The sequence below is a fragment of the Falco punctatus genome, assembly GCF_963210335.1.
Source record: "Falco punctatus genome assembly, chromosome: 9".
Classification (NCBI taxonomy): Eukaryota; Metazoa; Chordata; class Aves; order Falconiformes; family Falconidae; genus Falco; species Falco punctatus.
In genome coordinates, this window is record NC_137589.1 from 47192432 (window position 1) to 47210520 (window position 18089).

The following is an 18089-nucleotide window of genomic DNA, read 5'->3' on the forward strand; positions in this document are numbered from 1 at the left end:
AACCTTTCCTCAAAGAGGGTACTTACAAAAAGCCTTTGCTCTTATTAAGGATTCTTCATTGTTTTCCTCACAAAATTTTATATCTAATATTGGATTTTGAGGTTGTGGAGAAGCCAGCATTGTTTACTACGCTTCTCCCCACCCCCCAGGGACTAGGAGGGCATCTTACATGATTGGACAGTAAGTCTGTTGTCTGAAGTGTTTACCATAAGCAAAAGACATTGTATTTATTTAATATTAATAACTAAGGGCCCCAATTCTGGAAGCTAGCTGGCAAAAAGACCCTGCCATCCGCTATTCACTTTACAAACAACAGAAACGGCTGCCTCGTGTCTATGCCAGGAGAAACCTTTACCTTCTCCGAGCATTTGCAGGAGCTGACAGCTTTTGAGTGAGCTCAAGCCTAAGGTTTGACCGTAAGCCAGCAGCTCCACTATGGCCCATGTTGCTGCAGACGAGGCACAGAACTGTCATTCTGAAGACAATGTGGTTTTGAAATATGGGTCACAAGTGGATCTGTTCACCACTTTTCAGGAAAAGGGCATTCAGACGCAAGGCTGTATTGTCTGCTATAATGCATCACACCAGCAGTTGATTCTGTTCTCTTTCACAGAACACAGAAGTCACCATGCACAAGCAGCGTAATGATGTGCAATTATACAATTGCTGCAAAATACAAGTATTTACCTTTAAAAGATACATGTATCACCTAACTGCTAATTGCTATGCCAAAGACAGGAAAAATTATCTGTAGTAAACATACTTGGCAAAATAATAAATTTCATTTTCAAATACAATAAAGCGAAGTAGAAGAAGCAGATCTTCACAGAATGCTTGTAACTATTTACTGGCTGGAGTAAGACAGTGAACCTGTCCTGCACTGTTGCATTTTCTTTGTAAAATCCAGAATTGCAAATGCTTAAAGCACATGCTGTGATGAACACAGTCTCCACGGGCATCCCCGGAAAGTATTTCACATAGCTCTTATATGCATCTCTAATCAGTTTAGGCACAAAACTTGATATAACCAAGTGAGCTGATGAGGAAGTGGTTTGCACATTCTGCTTATCACACCACCACCATCTTTCCATCATTCCTGCCAGACCAGCAGGTCTCTTCCACAGGGAGCTGAGGAGGTGAGCTGTACTTTAATTGATAGTGCAGCACATCCTCTGAATACAGCCCACAGTACCCAAGTTTCTGCATTGCTATTAATTAAGGGAACTAGGTGATTTAAAAAAAACATTTTGCCTGTGTCCCTTCCTACAGCCTCATGATTGGACTATGAGACAGATTGGACTAAATGAGTCAGAAAGCTCATTTCATGGGGCCAGACTTCTGTTTCCTTTTTTGTGTTTGAGAGATTACAAGGTTCAGGCTGAAATTAATTGTTAAAAAAGTATTTTCTAAATGTTGAAGTTTAAGCACGGCTGCTGGTTTAAAATTTGCATTAGGAAAGCAAATGGAATGCTCTCCATTATTCTTAAAATGCAGAATTTTAACCTGGATTGCGAAGAAAATGTATTTATACGCAACATCTTTCCCCTTAACTGCTGATTGACATGTTTTCTCGTATCACTAGAGGGAGCTGCCTTCTTGCTTCTAGCAGAGGGAGGAATGATTAAATTAGTGGAATCAGCCAAGAAGTGTTAACAGCACGGTTTCAGCTAATTGTCCTCTGATTGATAGTTTTGAGATAAGACAGCCCTTCGGTTTTGCTTCAAAATCCTACACTGTCTTTTGTATTTTACAAAGCTTCTGCCTGGTGAAGCTTCAGTGAGCTCCATCATCAGCCTTCAAACATCTATAAAGTAGTCTGCAATGATGACAGCATTGAAGCATAGCATATTCTTGACTCTGTGACAGACAAAATGAGAATTGCTCTTGAGAACTGCTCTCGCTTTCTTTGACACCAGTTTTCTCCCTCTGAACTAGTTTCTTTCTACCCAGAGACTGTATTTGCACTGCTTATTAGCTGGCTGATAAATTATCCTATAGCCCACGTGTGCACAAGAAGTCAAGACTTTGTCCCTCTCTGTGCTACTACCCCATAGTGTGCTGTTACTTGTAAAATACCACTGTAAAGCATATGGATGCATATGTGCATTTCTTGCGATGTGCCGTCTGGTGCTTCTTTGCCATACAGGTTGGGGCTTTGGTATCCTATGGCAAGTGTATAGGGTTGAGGGAATTTTGTATAATTGATGAGCAATAGAAATTCAGGAAATGCAGGGTTCTGGTTAAGTCCAGATTCAGGGCCAGCTCTCTCTTACTAGCCTGCAGCAAGAGCTGCTCTGCTGCTCTGTATGTAACATGCCACACGTGGAAGAGGCAGCAGCAGGGTGAGGTATTGCCATGTGCTGCAACATCTGGCTGGAAGCTGAACTCTAGCCAACCCTCTGCACTAGAGGATTTAGATAAAAACACAAAATATGTGGAGGACAGGAGCAGCACAGGCCATATTAATCCCCTTGTTTAGCAAGCAGCTACTCTTCAATGGCAAGTGGGATACCAGACATATTTATAGAGGAGAGAAGAAACTGATTCAGCAGGCGTGGATATACAGATTTTCCAAGGTACTCAAGAATGCAGATCAGCCCTTTGATTTTTCTTGAATAAACAAGTATAGCCTTCAAGTATAGAGTCTGTTGCTTAGGGATTGCTCTTGGTTCACTGGTCTTGCTGAAGAAGGGCCAAACAGCCATCCTGTTTGCTTGTGCTGCATATCTCAGCTGTAACTAGGAGTTAGCAAACCTCTTTTCTGTATCTCCATTTACCTGTCATCACTATAGCTCAGTTCTTGCATGCTAACAAAGTACTGAAATGCCTGGGTGGTATTTCACCCATCCCTTCCCTTACCTAAAGAGTAACCTAAAATACATAAAGCAATTGAGCTAGCACAGTAATTTTGGAGAGGGGAAGTGCCTTGACCTGGGGTATTATCAAATGCTACCAAATTCTTTCTGGAGTCCACAGCAGCTTTTTAGGACTCTTACCATCTTCATACACCTCCAGGCAATAATCTAGTCAAAGTTGTGCTTACACCTAAAGTTGCAAGTGTGTAACTTAGTAATAACAGGTTTGGACTGATTGCTGACATGGGCAAAAAGAAAAAGCTGTCCTTGAGTAAAGCAGCAGTAAGTGCTTCTGCCTAGCTTCAAGTGATTAGAAAAATGAGACTTTTAGCCTGGCTTTTTTAATTATATGTCACAGAGATTCTACAGGGCTTTACTGAGATTCTGCCAGTGCAGCGGAAAGTGATTTAACAAATAGCTTTTTTTAAAAAAGACTGAGCGTATGTACATTGAAGCTATCTGGGTATGCAGTAAAATGCCATTCATCATAACATAAGAGGACGTGAAGTTTAGCCAGATGGTATTTTCTTTAACGCAGGATGTTGCAACACAAGAAATGCATCTGGAACTGGCCACAATTAGGAAAATTATGATCAAAAGGAGTGAAAACAGGTCAGAACAAATGTTGTATTCATTTTGAGATCAATACCATTGTTCAGGCTTTGAGCAGAACAACAATAACATTGTTCAGTTTGAGACACAAATTGAAAATACTTGCCAGTTTAAAACAATATCCTAATAGATTATCATACTTCAAAATGGCCCAGATATTAGTATTAAAAGCTTCTCAGATAAATTCACATCAATAGATATATATAGATTATAAAATGACCTTATTATTGTTGAAGGAGGCATCCTCATCTGGCTTTTGAAAGTGATGAGCTCTTTGTATACCCACTAAAGAACTGTTCACTTGTCTTTTTTCTGTTATATTGCATAAAACCAGTAGTTAAACTTTCCTGCAGAAACAACAGCTCTTTCACCCACAGAATTTTCCTAAATACCATTTCACAAAATCATCAGTGCATTAAAGCATCTGAATCAGTCATCAAAATTAGAAAGACTGGGGTAAAACCAAAAATCTTTTTAAAAGGATGAACTCTATTGGGCATGTGATTTCTAGGTAATTCAGTATGATTTTGCCTTTTCAAACAATGCTCCAGAACCAGGAGATACTCATTACTGAAGTAAAAGATGAGATTTTCATCCAGTCTCTTGATTCTGAAAAGTAGGGAGTTACAAAAAGCCTCCTATAGCAACACCGTAAGTGGTAAGTGAAATTTGCAATCAAGCTGTTTATAAAAACACAGCATCATTCTAATAGAAAATCTGCATCAGGCTTGAAACATAATATTTTGTTTCACTCACATCCATGTAAATAGGAAAAGCATCCTGGCATGCCAAGAAGCTCAGGTCTCTGCTCCTTCCATGTTAAAAGATTCTTCAGTATTTAAAGCAAAAACAAACTTTGAGCGGGCTTATCTTGAGGCACAGAGTAATTTGGATTCAGACAATGTGGATAGGGATACAGATTTTATCTCAAGTTTCCAAGTCAAACCTATTTCTATTTATGACTCACACTTCAGTTCATTTATGATTCTGGTTGCTGTGACAGTGGCACAGCACAGAGTAAACACACAACCTGTTTACATAAGCTTAGCAATTCATCTGAGAAGCTCAAAGCAGCCAAGAACATACCACTGGTAAACATTACATCACCTATACTGTAAAAGACAGACAAAAGAGTTACAATAAGGAAGTAGCAGTAGCACCTGGAGCAAGAGTTGTTTTCCCCACTTAAAAGCAAAAGGTTTTTTTCAGGGGTTTGTGTCCCTCTGTGACAAAAGACAGAAATCAAGCCTGCAGCCCTGCACAGGGAGAAGCTGCAAGATGGAAGGGGCACACATGATGTTACTAGAGTTCCCAAAGATGTGACCAGGTTGGGAAGCTTTTCTTCTTCTGTAACTAGTGGGTCTGACCCTGTTGGTGCAGTGAAGGAGCAGCAGGAACAAGAATGGCAATAATGGATGCTCTGAGCTTCAGGCTTAGAATAGGGATTGCTCCCCAGTCCTTTTCTTCCCTGGCATAGGCCCTCTTGAGTCCTACCTCTTCCCCTCTCCCTAATACCTGCAGGACTTAATGCTAATGGATTTCTTGACAGCATGTAGGTAGTGACATTTTCCTTCTTCTGATATGGTAGAAGAAGTAAATGTATGCAGAGAAGTTATTCCAGGAATAAAGACAGATGTTGGATTTGGGAGGCTTCCAAAAATAGACCCAGGGAGAATTCAAAAGGAAAATGCAGTTAGGAACAATGTACACATCACCCCTTCCTCTTCTGGTGGTCCCTTGTTTGAGTCTGTGTATTGGGACTTAGGCATGTTTTGAGAAGTACAGTCAGGTCTGATATGCAGCAAATAACGCTGAGAAGCAGATGTTATGGGACCCCATTGAAAATACCATACAGTTAGACTGTTTACAAGGTATACTGGCCTCAAAGTGACCCAGCAAGTTAGCTCTGCTGGCAAAACACTTAGCAAATACTTAAATCCCGAAGGACTTTGACAGTGTGAGAACGCATTTGCAGGGCAGTAACTGGAATCTGAAGGAATCTACTTCTACTGCCTCCCTCTGGTTAACTCTGATACTTTCTTCAGCTGGCACCTATTAAATGGAGCAGAGATTTTTTTGAATTAAGAAATGGTGACTGTTACCATCTATTTCCTAAGCTTCTGCTGGTGAGGGAGACCCTAGCTGCACAGAACTGGAAGAGAAACACAGGAGCCACCTGGAAAATTTGAGGCAAACCTCCCTGCTACTGGCTCACAAACTGAAGGTACAGTGAGCAACCTATGCAACAAAGAGTAATTCAAGTTCTGCTATCCCAGGTAAAAAGGTGCTAGATGTCCCTGGATTCAGGTGTGTTTAGGCTTTAATCAGCTGGCATCAGCTGACTGTGCATCAGGTTTCTAAACTCCATGTAGCTATAAAGGAGAGGTGCCAGCCTTAATTTGCTGTTTGGAGATCCTAGTCTAGCACTGGGGGTAAGACTGCATTGCTTTGCTGCAGCCAAAGCAAGCATTTGTACTGCATTCCAAAAGCAGCAGGATGTGGCAGGAGTCAGCTGTGCAATACCTGTGCTGCCTTCCCTTGGAGTTTGCTGCTCTTTGCCCCCCAGCTCGGAGGAGTCATGTGGCTTGGTTAAAAATATAATTTATAGCATGTTATTTCCTAACACAGGTCCATCAACTCCAGCAGAAACAGAAGCTTACAGAGCTGAAGGAGAAAGCAAAGCTAGAGGTTCAAGAAAGCCAGAGGTTTTTGAGTGATCTGCTTCAGTGCAATTCAGAGGTCAGTAATCATTTCAGATCCTGTGCTACCACTTCTGGATCCAGCGAAATGTTCTTCCAGTCCCCACTGGTTTTTTACCTCATGTAGAGTCCCTTAATCAAAAGAGGGTTTTTTTTTAACTGATTAGAAACTGTAGATCACAGTAACTTTTTGAAAGGGTCTCTCATGTAACCGAGTCCCTTAGGCTGTCATTTGGACTGTTGGGCTGAAACCACTCGGGTACTGCAGTTTTTGATGTCTACAGCTGGTTTTGCTGTAAAATCAAGAGAAGGGCATTTAAGTCCTCAAGAGCTGGTTACTGTGATACTTGCTCAGGCAGAGAGCCTTGTGAGATGCTGATCTTGACAAAAAAATCTTTTTTAAAATGAGCAAACAAAAATCCCCAAAACTTTAGCATGCTGTTTATTTCTTGTTTACCTTCCAGCCTCAGATTCTGAAGTCAGCTAGGAACTGATGGAATTCAGTGCCTATTAGAATAAGAATTTAGCCCCATATGCATAAACACAAGGTCAGACTTCATGTGCAGTTTCAAGCTCTCATTGTTGCGAGTATTTGCTTTGGAGGATACTTTAGCGAAGTTAATGTCTCTCAATATGTTTGAACAGCTCAGACAGAAGCGACCTCTGTATGTTGGTTTTTTGGTTTTTTTAAAGCCCTTAGTATGAACATAGTACCCTGACTCCCATGAAGGCAGCTCTAAATACACAATAGTTTCTGAGCTGCTATACTGCCTTACTTCCATATGCCCACACAGTTTTTACACTGTGAGTAGTATCCAGCTCATTAGTTAATCCAACTCTTTAGCAATTATTTGCATAAGAAAAGCATTACCTACAACGAAGGGCTTTCCTAAGAAGATGAGGGAAGAAAGCTTGAAAGTTCTGCCTTTAGGCAATAGAAACTGGCCATAGACATGAATGCTCTGTGTTTGCAGGAGAGTGGTAGCTCCAGTGGCAGTTATTCTTCTGGGCCAAGACTGAACCATGCAGAGCAAACCTTGAGAGGACACCAATCAGAAGGTGACAACACGGCTGGCAGGTACAGGAGGCTGTACACAACGAGGCACTTTGGTTTAGCCTGTGGTTTGACTACATGAATGACTTGGGGCACTAAAGCATTTGCACAGTGTTTCTAAAATGGATGTTCAAATCATTTAAGAGCAGCTTACATGGCTGTCACATTAATGTTAAGACTATGGCCTAACAATTTTATTAATTCAGATATCTGCTGTGAACTATCCATCTTTGTGATACAGTATTTCTACTCATATTTATGCACAAACCATAGTATAAATGTGTTTCCAATGTTGTGAGAGATCTTGCATTTTTTAAAAGGTAGAAGCCCCTTTGAAACCCATAGGAAACCACAAATGTCCTTACTTTGCTTTGCCATCATATACCTTGGTGTGAATGAGAATATCGTATGTGCACATTTTAATGTTCATTTAAGGTGGCATAGATCAAAGACTTGAGAATTGCTTCTAGCGTCTTATGGATACGATTACCAGAAAGGCACCTTTGCACATGTCAAACTTCTAATACTGCATAAAAATGAGCACCATGCTGCTTTGAAAAAGATTCAGCCTCCACAGAGGATAGCTATGAAAGCTAGGAACTGAAAGAGTATTTTTGATTGCAATAAGAAAATATTTCCTTTCTTACCTTCAGTTATCAAGAGATGCATTCACTGAAACAATCTGCATTGGAGATGGAAAGAGATTGCAGTCCAGTGGATCCCAAAATAGTGGGAGAAAGAAAACCTCTGGGAGAAAGGGGGCCATATTGCTCAGTGCTTCAAGAAGGTGAACACTAAGTTAAAGGATTTGGTGGTACTGGGCAAACAACAACACTTTATAGCGTGGCATGAGAAACAGCGCAGCATTGAGGCACTGGAACACACACAAAGTTTGCTGATTTGCTAACTGATTTTGAAATTTTTGACCTAAATACTTATGTTCATTATGCATACTTAAACTACAGCGATCTCCCTTTGTAATCTTGCCCCTTCTACAGAAAACAATCTTGGAAGTTATTTACTTTTTCTTTTTAGCTGTTTGCCATGATTTCACTTGAAAGCAAGGTTAGCATTTGTAGCTTGCTCCTGTGAGTGAGCAGCTGCAGGATGATTGTTCCCAGGCTCCTGCCAAGGGCAGCACACAGACCTGGCTGCCAAGTCTTTGAAAAGGCACCTTGAATTCAGGAACGGGTGCTAACTCATGTACTGTAGGAACTGTTTTCTTGGGTCTTTTTTTCCTTCTGTTGCAGTGAAAAATTTTATTTACAATGACTTAAAATTTTTTCCTTAGGATCCCTGCCAGAAGAGTATGGGAAGCCACTGCATGATGATCAAACCTTGAATCTGTTGTCACCTCCAGTGGATCTGCCCCCCAGGGAGACCTGTGCAGGGGACGACACTGCGGAGAGCAGCGAACAGCCCAGCTCCAACAGCCAGGTAACACCAGCTCTTGTAGCAGTGTGTGGGGTGTTTTGTTTTGGGTTTTTCTTTTTTTCTGGCTTTTAGTCCCTACGTCAAACTCGTCACCTGTGCAGCGCTTCTTGAATATGCAGGATGCTCTGTTCTGTCCCCAGTGGAGCAAAGTCAGCCGGCACTACGGAGGCTCCAGCACCTTCTGCCATTTCAGCTTGGCCATGATGGAACAGTGTCTCAGGGGAGAAGAGCTGCGAGCTCGACACCAGGCTGCCCTCCTCACGCTCCGCAAAAAAGCTCTCCGGGAGAAAGCCAGGGCCGAGCTGGCCTGGCTGGGCCACCAGAGACGGTGAGGAGAGATGTTGCAGGCCTGCCCTGACAGGGACAGGTCCCTCTGCAGAAGGTGGAGGTGCAGCTGCCTGCTTAGTCAGGACACTTTTTTTCTTCCTTTCAAGGGGAAAAGAGTTTATATAAAATCCTTCTGCTTTACCTGCACTTTTCCTGTAAGAGGAGGGGAGTCTGCACAGTTTCATTCTCTCCAGAGCACAGTTGAGCTCCCTACTGCAGCGTCCTTGAGGTGTGGTGTGAGCCCCTGCTCAGCACTGGCTGGGCTAGGACACTTGGGGATGGTGAGAGGTGTCCCTCAGCGCTGGCTGGGCTGGGACACCACGAGGTACAGTTTGAGCCCCCCCAGTGCATGGTGTCCCTCACCACTCAGTGCTGTGTACAGAGTGCTAAGGGAAGTCTGGCTGCCTCAGGAGATGTCTGAGCAATACAGCCCCAGGGTGGTGAGATGTCCTCCAAGTCCAGCAAAACTTCCTGCAGGGAGCCTTCCATAGCTACTGCTGCACTTAGAGTTGCTTGGAGAGGGGCTTTGCTCCTATCCCTGGCATTGTTTTCTGAAGAGCATTAAATTCATGGCATGTAGTTGTCTGATTGTGATCCCCATCCTTCTCTGGTCTCCAGCTGCCTGGAAAAACGGCAAGATAGTAAAGGAGCCTCTGCCGTGGCCACAAAGCAGCGCAAAATCCTAACTGAGCTGAAACAGGAGCAGGTAATACTGCAGCAAGAGGAGCTGAATTTCAACTTACCAACAGTGGGAGAATGCAACGTGGGGAGGTGCCTGGAGCTGTCGGAGCAAGTGGGGTTTGTTTTTCAAAAAGTCAGTGGTGTCATTTCACATGCATTACTCTGCTTTGCTTCCTATATTCGGTAAGGTGGGGTTTTTGTGCCAAAGTCAGCAGTCTGTAAATCTTAGAGAAAAGAAAACACCTTTTTCTTTTTTTTTTTTTTTCCCTGCTACTCCACTGTTATTGTGGATATTTCTATTTGTGCCATAATAAACAGGTCATATAATGTAGGTTTCCACTGATTTATGCAAATTTATGCTTCTGATGTTGAAATATATTAAATTAACCTGACAGCTAATTTTATAGTCTCAGTTCTCCCACTACTGAGAGGAATGCTGGGATCATAATTACACTTGGTAGTCAGAAAATTTGTCCTACTCTGATGTAGTACAAGCCTTTCCTTTACTTCAAGGAATTACTATGCAGAGTGCAAACCACAAGCAACCTGTAGTTTTGTATGACCTGAAAATAATTAATTTCCAAAGGTCTCACCTCTCATACACGGCATCACTCAGGCAATGAAATATCCCCTTACCTGCCATTAGTTTTTACAGGTAACCCCCAGTCAGCATTAGTGAAAAATAAAACTGCAAAAAAAAAATCACAAAAAAGGAATAAAACCTGCATATTGAATTTACAGGGTATTTTGTGAGTAGTATTGCCTTATGTTAAGAAATACTATACATATCTTTAAGTAGGTCTCTTTTCTCTGTTATCTTAGTTCTCTTGCACTCCTTTCTTTTTCTGCTTTGTGTAGGCAGAAATCCAGCACCTGCAAAACATCTACAGGGCAGCCCATCAAGAAAGAAAGCTTTTATTAAAGCAGCAAAGAGAAATCTTAATGATGCGGCACTCAACGGCACAACTCCAGGAAAAGCTGCATAATTTGGCTAAGAAGCAAGAGGTTATTAAACCACATTCGCTAGATGTCTTGGTTGGTTTTTTGAGCAGATAGTAGCTGAAGTCAGAGCTGACACTGCAGCTAAGGACCCCAGGTGAAACCTTATGTATTACCTTTTCCTTTTAGCTTACAAGGAGCCCAGCAACTGAAGAAGCAATAAAGCTGAAGACCACGAAACTTATTTCCAGCCCAAAGTTATACTCCTCTTCAGCAGAGTCCACAGCCAACCTAGAATGGCCTGATCTGTCAGGGAGTAAAGAGGCTTGTGTCCAGCTAGAGAATAAACAAAGCAAGGAACATGAGGGGTAAGTAAAACCCTTTCCACAGTGGTGGCTGAAGATAAGAGCCAATCTAGTAGATAAAATGGAAGCAGTTATGTCCTAGATAATTGTGTGAGCTTCAAATGCTGCCAAGAGGGAGTTTTATAATGACAAGGTTTGAAAACTTCTGCATTCAAGCAGTTGATGCATCAAGGTCACTGCTTATCATTTTGACCATTTTGCTTCATTGTTTGCCTCCTCCATGTGTCCAAAATGGTAAGCTGCTCAGGACAGGGACCAGCTTATTGCAAGGTATGTAAACAGCATCAAGTAAATGAAGGTGTCTGGACCTGTAGCTGGAGATCCTTTCCATACCACTTATTAAATTATTCAGGTAGAATACAATCATCACTTCAATACAGCAATAAGAAACAGTATATTTATTTCAGATTTTTCCATTCTTTAAAAAGTATCCTCCTGTGCAGGGGGAAAAATGTTTTTAGTGAAGTCTTGAATGTTAAGAGACAGTTGTTTGAGTCAGTATACTGATTGTACTGTTTTTCAGGGACACTACTGATAAATAAAAATACTCCTGGTGGTAGCCAGGGAGTTACATTGTGATCTCAGTACTTCTGTGTCACAAATATTAACTCCTTCACTACAGCAAGCTTTAATCTGAGCCTTAATCCTAAAATCTAGAGTTTTCTGTATATGTATATATCTGTGTCTATATATATAGTACATATATATATGTACTATATATACATATAGTACTGTTATTTGGATTTATTATTAGAAGTTGGACAAGTTTGTTTCATGCTGGGAAAAAAGGCATGTTTGGCTGCCATCACAAAGTTATTGCACACGGAAGGGGTGCACAATAAACTATTTACTCCACCTTTTGCACACAGGATTAACATTTGTTCCCCAGGCAGTTGTGCTTTCATTAGAATGGTTCCATGCTCTTGCATTCAGTGTCACAGTCCTCTGTGCTTTAAGAAAGCCAGTCTTTGAATGCTTTACGTATCAATTTAAAACTCTGCATTTTTTGTACAAGCAGATAAACATATTTCACTATGATCATCTGCACTGTAAAATATTAAGTAGTATTACCTAAGTCTGTGGGACTGGGGCCTGTCACTGCAATGTTAGGAACAAATGTAGCTTTGACATCGGGCCTAAGCAAGTTAATTTACATAGCATTAATAACCAGGTTTTTTTTTTAATGATGCCACACAACTGCTAATGATAGTTCACATTTTCATGGTGGCTTTTAACTACAAATTCAAACCACTTTGCAACTATATATTAATTAGATTTCAAAATACCCATACAGAATGAGTAGAAAATTATTGATTTAATTGGTGAAATTCACTCCTTTGTCATCCTCTGGCTTTAAGCCTATGTATCACTTAACCCCTCAGAGCAGGTTTGTGTTTCACTTAGGATTTAACCACAGAAGACTTTTGTACTATGGGCTTAATTTTATGCTTAAACTGAAGCATCAAAGGCATCAGGTAAAATGCCCACGGGTGGAGGTAATTCAGGAGTTGGGTCAGACTGTTGTGAGAAAGCACCAGCCTCCTGTTCCCCAGGTGCTGTATCCCCAGCATCCCCGTTTGCTTCCCACTGAGCTCAAGGCACTGAGCAGTGCAGATGAGGACCCAGCAGTAACTACACTGCTCAGAACACTAGCCTTCCAAAGTAGGCTCAGATGAACAAAAATCTAGTTTGCTTCAGGAAAAAAAAAAAGGCAGTTAAAGACAAATATATATCTATATGAATTAAAAAAAAACACAACACCCTTTCATTTAGTGTTACCCAGACCTTTAGCAGACTGGTGAGTCAGGTTTGTGCATTTTACTTAAGTCCCCATGGGGAAAGGCTTTCAAATAAATCCCTGCATGAAACTGATCTATAATTCATGGTGTTATTGATTACAAGTCACAGAAATCTTTAAAAGGTTTCTTGGCTGTGCTTTCACTTATTACTGACAAGCCTGCTCATAGGAGAACAGTGAATATTAGCATCAGTCTAGAGCAGACAGTCTGGTGGAACTCACAGTGCACCCAAACTCTGGCTGCTGGGTGATTGTCTATAGATCTCTTTCCTAGGTAAGAGTGCTGAGTGGTAATTACGCTATCTATCCACCAGTGTGGGTATGTTCACATTTTATACTGATCAGGAAGACAGTTAATAAGCAGGACTGTATGGAGATGGAAAGGGTTGGGAAATAATTTTTAAAATTAAAGCAAACTGAAATAATAAATGACCAAAAGCTGCTGGCTTGGGGCTTTGTTAATGGACGTTAAATACTAGAAACAAGGAATAGAGAAACTTCTATTTCTTGTGTTATAAGTGGATGTTATATTAACTTCTATTATAAATGGACAAGCTTTTAAATAAGAATTGGGAATATATCTTCTGAATCGGGATAGTTATTTTGAAATCCTTAAACATTAGTGATGTTTAATATATATATAGGCCTGCTTTCTTCACATTAAAAAAAAAATAGGGATTTAGGTCCTAGACACTGTCATATTGTTAATTTTATTCTATTCAAGAACATATTTAAATTTTAAAATTGTTATTGTAATAAAAAATAAATTAAAAAAAACAACAAAACCAAAAAATCCACATGCAGATAATTTTTTTTCTGGACAGAGTAACTTCCTCAGCTGGGCATTCTAGAACTTGTACCACTAATGGAAAAAGCAATGAATTGTGCTGCCTTGTGCTTTTGCAGTAAAGAGACTGTTTAGAAAGTTCAAAGTCACCATCACAATCAGTATCTGATGTCTCAAATGCTCATAAAGTTGTGATGCAATACTTAAAGTGGAAAATGTAGTGAGATCTGTTGGAATGTGATACAGTATCATTGACTGGAAATGGAGGAGGCATACAGGTTCAGAGTTTGACCCTGGTTTTGTCTTTCTGCGGCTGATGATTTCTTCAGTCTCCTCCTGTTCTTGTCTATGAAGATTAGAAACCTGACTACATAAATTTCTGTATAAAGTGAGAGTGAGGGTAATGGAGAAATAAATGCACCGTTCAGAGTGTTTCTGGCTTTACTGATTTGCTGGTTTAAAAACATATGGGCGTGTGAGCACTCTACAGGTACTATCAAGCATGACCAGAAGCATTTAATTCATACCTATATTGACTTCATATAGATTTGTCATGATTAACTCGGAAACACAAAAACCCTCCCAACCATTAATTCCTTGTCTAACTGTTTACAGCTTTTCTACTGAGAACAAGAAAACACTGCTACTATACCAGAAATGGGCAGAGGAGTCCCCAGGTTTGGAGCAGTCCCTTGGTGTGCAAGGTCCCAGTGCATCTGAAATGGTGGCCAAGAAAGTGTGTGGTGCTACTAGTCAAGCCACAGGCTCAGTCTTTATGATTAAAGATTGCAAAAACACAGGTACCCGATAAAGAAGACTTCTGTAGCAAACCATGTTTGACCACTTACTCAAAGTGAATGACTTAGGTCAAAAGTTGAAGTCTTATCTGTTCTTTGGGCAGTTTCAAATGATCTTTCAGAAGAGAACCATCGAGCTAATTAGCCCATGAGAGAGAGCTTGTGATGTTGATCTGTTCCTTGGTTACCTCCAGCATGGGGTTTGGTTCTGTTCAGGATTCGCAAGAAGAAGGTGTAACAAAGGTGTAAGTTGTTTTGTTGAGGTAGCAGCTATGCATAGAGGAAGAAAGAGACAGAATCTAGACATTTCTGGAAGTGGGCTTTACAATTGCTGCTGTGTCACTGAATGATTCCTAAGGTAGATTGGGTAGATAAGATCATTGGTCATTTCAGCTTCTGTTGGTGTGACAAGGAATATGTAGGGCAAAACTATGTTACTCAACTATAAATTTCTTTAAATAAGCCTTTTTTGACTGAGCTAAAGAAAAAGCTGTAATCAAGTGATTATCATAAAAAAAAATGCAGCACTGGAAACATTGTAACTTAGTGTTTTACCTTTCAGAGCTCAATGCTCAGGATCATGTTTTATTACCACTGGAACATGCAAATTCAGCTAGAATGGATGAACCTATATCCACACCTGTTACAAAAGAAAGCAAGAAGCATGTGTTTCTGGTAAGGATCACCTCTGGAATTCCATTTCTGCCTAAAGAAATGGTGCCCCAGGTTATATTTGCTTTAAGTTAGGACCATCACAAGACTTGGCAGTTTTGAACATCAAGTAAAAGTCAGCCTTGTGTTCATTATTTGCACTTCAGCTAAAGGCTGAATTTTGACACAGGCTGGTTTACCACAATTTTCTTTCCCTTCCATTTTCTCTGCTAACTGGTGACAATGTGTTTAAGCCATCTCCCATGGATAAGTGCTGTGCTGCTCAGGGAGAAACTAAACCTGTACCCTGGAGCAGTAAACTATTATTTGCCCACAGCAGCTGCAGAGACTTGTCCCCTTCCTATTTCCTACATCAGTGACACAGCCACAACATCAGTATATCTGCACAGGAGTCCACATGAGTTTGTATATCTTAGTTTGAACACGTAGATTTAATCTCTGATCTCTTAACTATTCTTTCTGTCAGCAAAGTCCTCTTCCCTGAAGACATGAACCTTGTCTCTTAAATATTTACATTCTAGGAATCTGTGCTGGAGGAAAAGGCACTTATTTCAAACTCAAAGATAGATCCTAAAGACAATGAAGATATTAATCCCTGTGACAGCAAGTTCACAGTGAAAGGCTTGGGGATGCTTTCTGCTTTGTGTAACTTATGCCTGGTTCAGGCAGAAAATACTCTTCAAGGAACTGGTAAATCATATTTAATGCTATTATGTCCAATCTGTTTCAACCACTTCAATCAAACTTCAATCCAGACAGAAAGAGAGACAATCTTCCTATTTATTACCTAAGTGTCTTGCTCACTATACCAAATATATAAATCACCGCTAGGCAAGATGGTGAAGATGTCTCAAAGGTTTATTATGAGATATGATTATACTGCTTCCTCAAAACAAAATCATAACTTATTCTGATTGTGTCATTAACAATTTACTCTCTTTTGAGGCATTTTTTCAGTAATTTAAGGGTGTCCTTTTTAACAGAACATAGATCAGTTGAAGATAGACTTCGACAGGACATGCTGGAGTTATTTTTGTTTCCAGGTTTTATCCTCAGTTCATATTTCTTGCTCTCAGCAGGACATGTAAAAAATAAAATTGACTGTTTATATATGAGCCAGTTATATCATTTGCATAGTTCTGGGTATGCATAATCTCTGTATTATAAAAATTTACATATTGTAGCAATATTTTGTATTTGTGTTATTTTTCTAATGAACTGTCTTTCTGCATTTGCTCCTAGATACCATGTGAGGGAGGCTATAGATCTGAGTAATTAAGACTCAAAAACAGTGGTCTTGGTCACAGAAGTTTGGCACAGGCTGCACCTTAACTAGTTTCTCAAGCCTAGCTTTGAGCAGATGGATGTCAAATTGTCTGAAATAAATCCTGTCCCTTAAGAAAAAAGAAAAATTTCCATGAAATTCAGTGGACCACAATTTCACCATTAGTGTTTTGACTTCATTTTTATATTTGGCAAGGAGTCTTGTGCCGTTTCATAACCTAGAGTGTCAGTGCGTAGCTACTGCCATAAACGCTAGCAGCAAGACTTAGATCCTTGTAGTCATGGCTGCTTTGTGTGACTGAGATAAAATTGCCTCCTGATCTGAATAATTTGTGTATTTCAGGTGATGCTATATCATCCTTAGAAGATCTAGACAAAGAATCTCTGATAGTGGAGAAAGTACACAAGGAGCAGAGAAGTCATAAAACTCTAAGAGAAGAGCAGGATCCCTGCAGTCCATTGCAGGCATGTGGCAAGCTTATAATTCATCTTAACTGGGTTTTTCTCACACAAGTTTTCAACAGAAGAAATCCTCAGTATTGACTGTCACGAAGATACTGTGTTTGGAACTCAGCTTGCAGGCCGAGAAGCTGATGTATTGAGGCTTTGTTGTACCATGTTAAAATACTGCCCTTAAGTCTGAGGGAAGTCCAGTAGCAATTCACTGGTATTCTTCAGGTTTCCTATCTATTCAGTGATTCTTGTTCACACTCTGCAGGCTGGGAAAAGGAAGGAGGATCTTTCTTCCAATGATGAAAATAAGGAAAGAAGATCAATGCTGATTTCAAATGAAGCTACATTAGTGAAAAACCAGTTAAGAAAAAGGTCATCAGAAGAAGAGAGGTACTGTATCTGCCAAAGCTGAAATCTTCAATCTTACTTTCCAATGCTTACATGTCAAACTTGCCTTACTTGTTTTATGCCCATGGTTGTGGTCCTCTTGTGGAAAGAGAAGGCAGACCTGAGTGATATTAGCCTAGGATTTTTTTTCCTCTTGTATACCTTAAAAAAACCCCAAACCACCAAAAAACCAAACCACCACTGAAGAACAAAAAAACTACCCCCAAACGCCACCCCTCCAAAAACTCCTTTTATAAAAGTTTGACATAATACTTGTCACACTCATCAAACATTGTCTGCCAAGTTTTCTTAAAAGTGATCTAATTCTTTGCAGTTCAGTTGAAGGGGTGCCAAAATCAGGAGGGAGGTAAATTGTCTTCAGAAGGCTTTGGGCTAGACAGAAAGCATCTGAAATAACAATTCAAACAGTTTGCATTATGCTGTCTGTAGGTAGCTAATATACCCAAATAAATCTAATGTTCTACTCAATGTTTTTGAATGACAATGCACACCATACAGTTCATAATTTCAGTTTAATCCAACTATACTGTTGTATTTTCAGATTTAGCACAGACTCCGACAGAAAACTGGAAATCACACATGTAGATGAAAAAGCAGCTTCTGAAATCCCTTTGTTAGAAGGTAAGAAACACCTTTTCCCAATAGGGTTTCTGTAGTTATTTAACGTACAGTCTGAGTAACACTTCTTAGTGGAGTTTGTCCATTGAGGATAATAACCTACTACTTGTACCAGGTAGCAAAGCTACATATTGGGCCAAAATAATAGGGATCTTAATGAAAATCTTGCATTCAAACTTTTCTGATCAGCTACATTGGACACTATTGTATTGGCTTCTTTGCTTACTGAGTTCCTCATCTTTATTTGATAAGTCTAGTATTTTTTTTACAATAATATTAAAAATAGTCCAAATCTTGGCTGTATAT

The 18089-nt window shown here is 40.2% G+C and overlaps 1 protein-coding gene across 1 annotated transcript in view; it reads left to right on the forward strand.

Moving 5' to 3' along the window:
- CCDC187 (coiled-coil domain containing 187) overlaps positions 1-18089 on the forward strand; it is a 64066-nt gene that overhangs the window by 36351 nt on the left and 9626 nt on the right. The window contains exons 12-26 of the mRNA XM_080401977.1: positions 5585-5691; positions 6096-6206; positions 7141-7244; positions 7874-8007; positions 8512-8657; positions 8795-8982; positions 9600-9687; positions 10521-10697; positions 10791-10969; positions 14167-14351; positions 14911-15023; positions 15542-15710; positions 16648-16769; positions 17023-17147; positions 17707-17786. Coding sequence (XP_080258103.1) covers positions 5585-5691; positions 6096-6206; positions 7141-7244; positions 7874-8007; positions 8512-8657; positions 8795-8982; positions 9600-9687; positions 10521-10697; positions 10791-10969; positions 14167-14351; positions 14911-15023; positions 15542-15710; positions 16648-16769; positions 17023-17147; positions 17707-17786 — 2028 coding nt within the window. The remainder of the gene's footprint in view (positions 1-5584; positions 5692-6095; positions 6207-7140; positions 7245-7873; positions 8008-8511; positions 8658-8794; positions 8983-9599; positions 9688-10520; positions 10698-10790; positions 10970-14166; positions 14352-14910; positions 15024-15541; positions 15711-16647; positions 16770-17022; positions 17148-17706; positions 17787-18089) is intronic.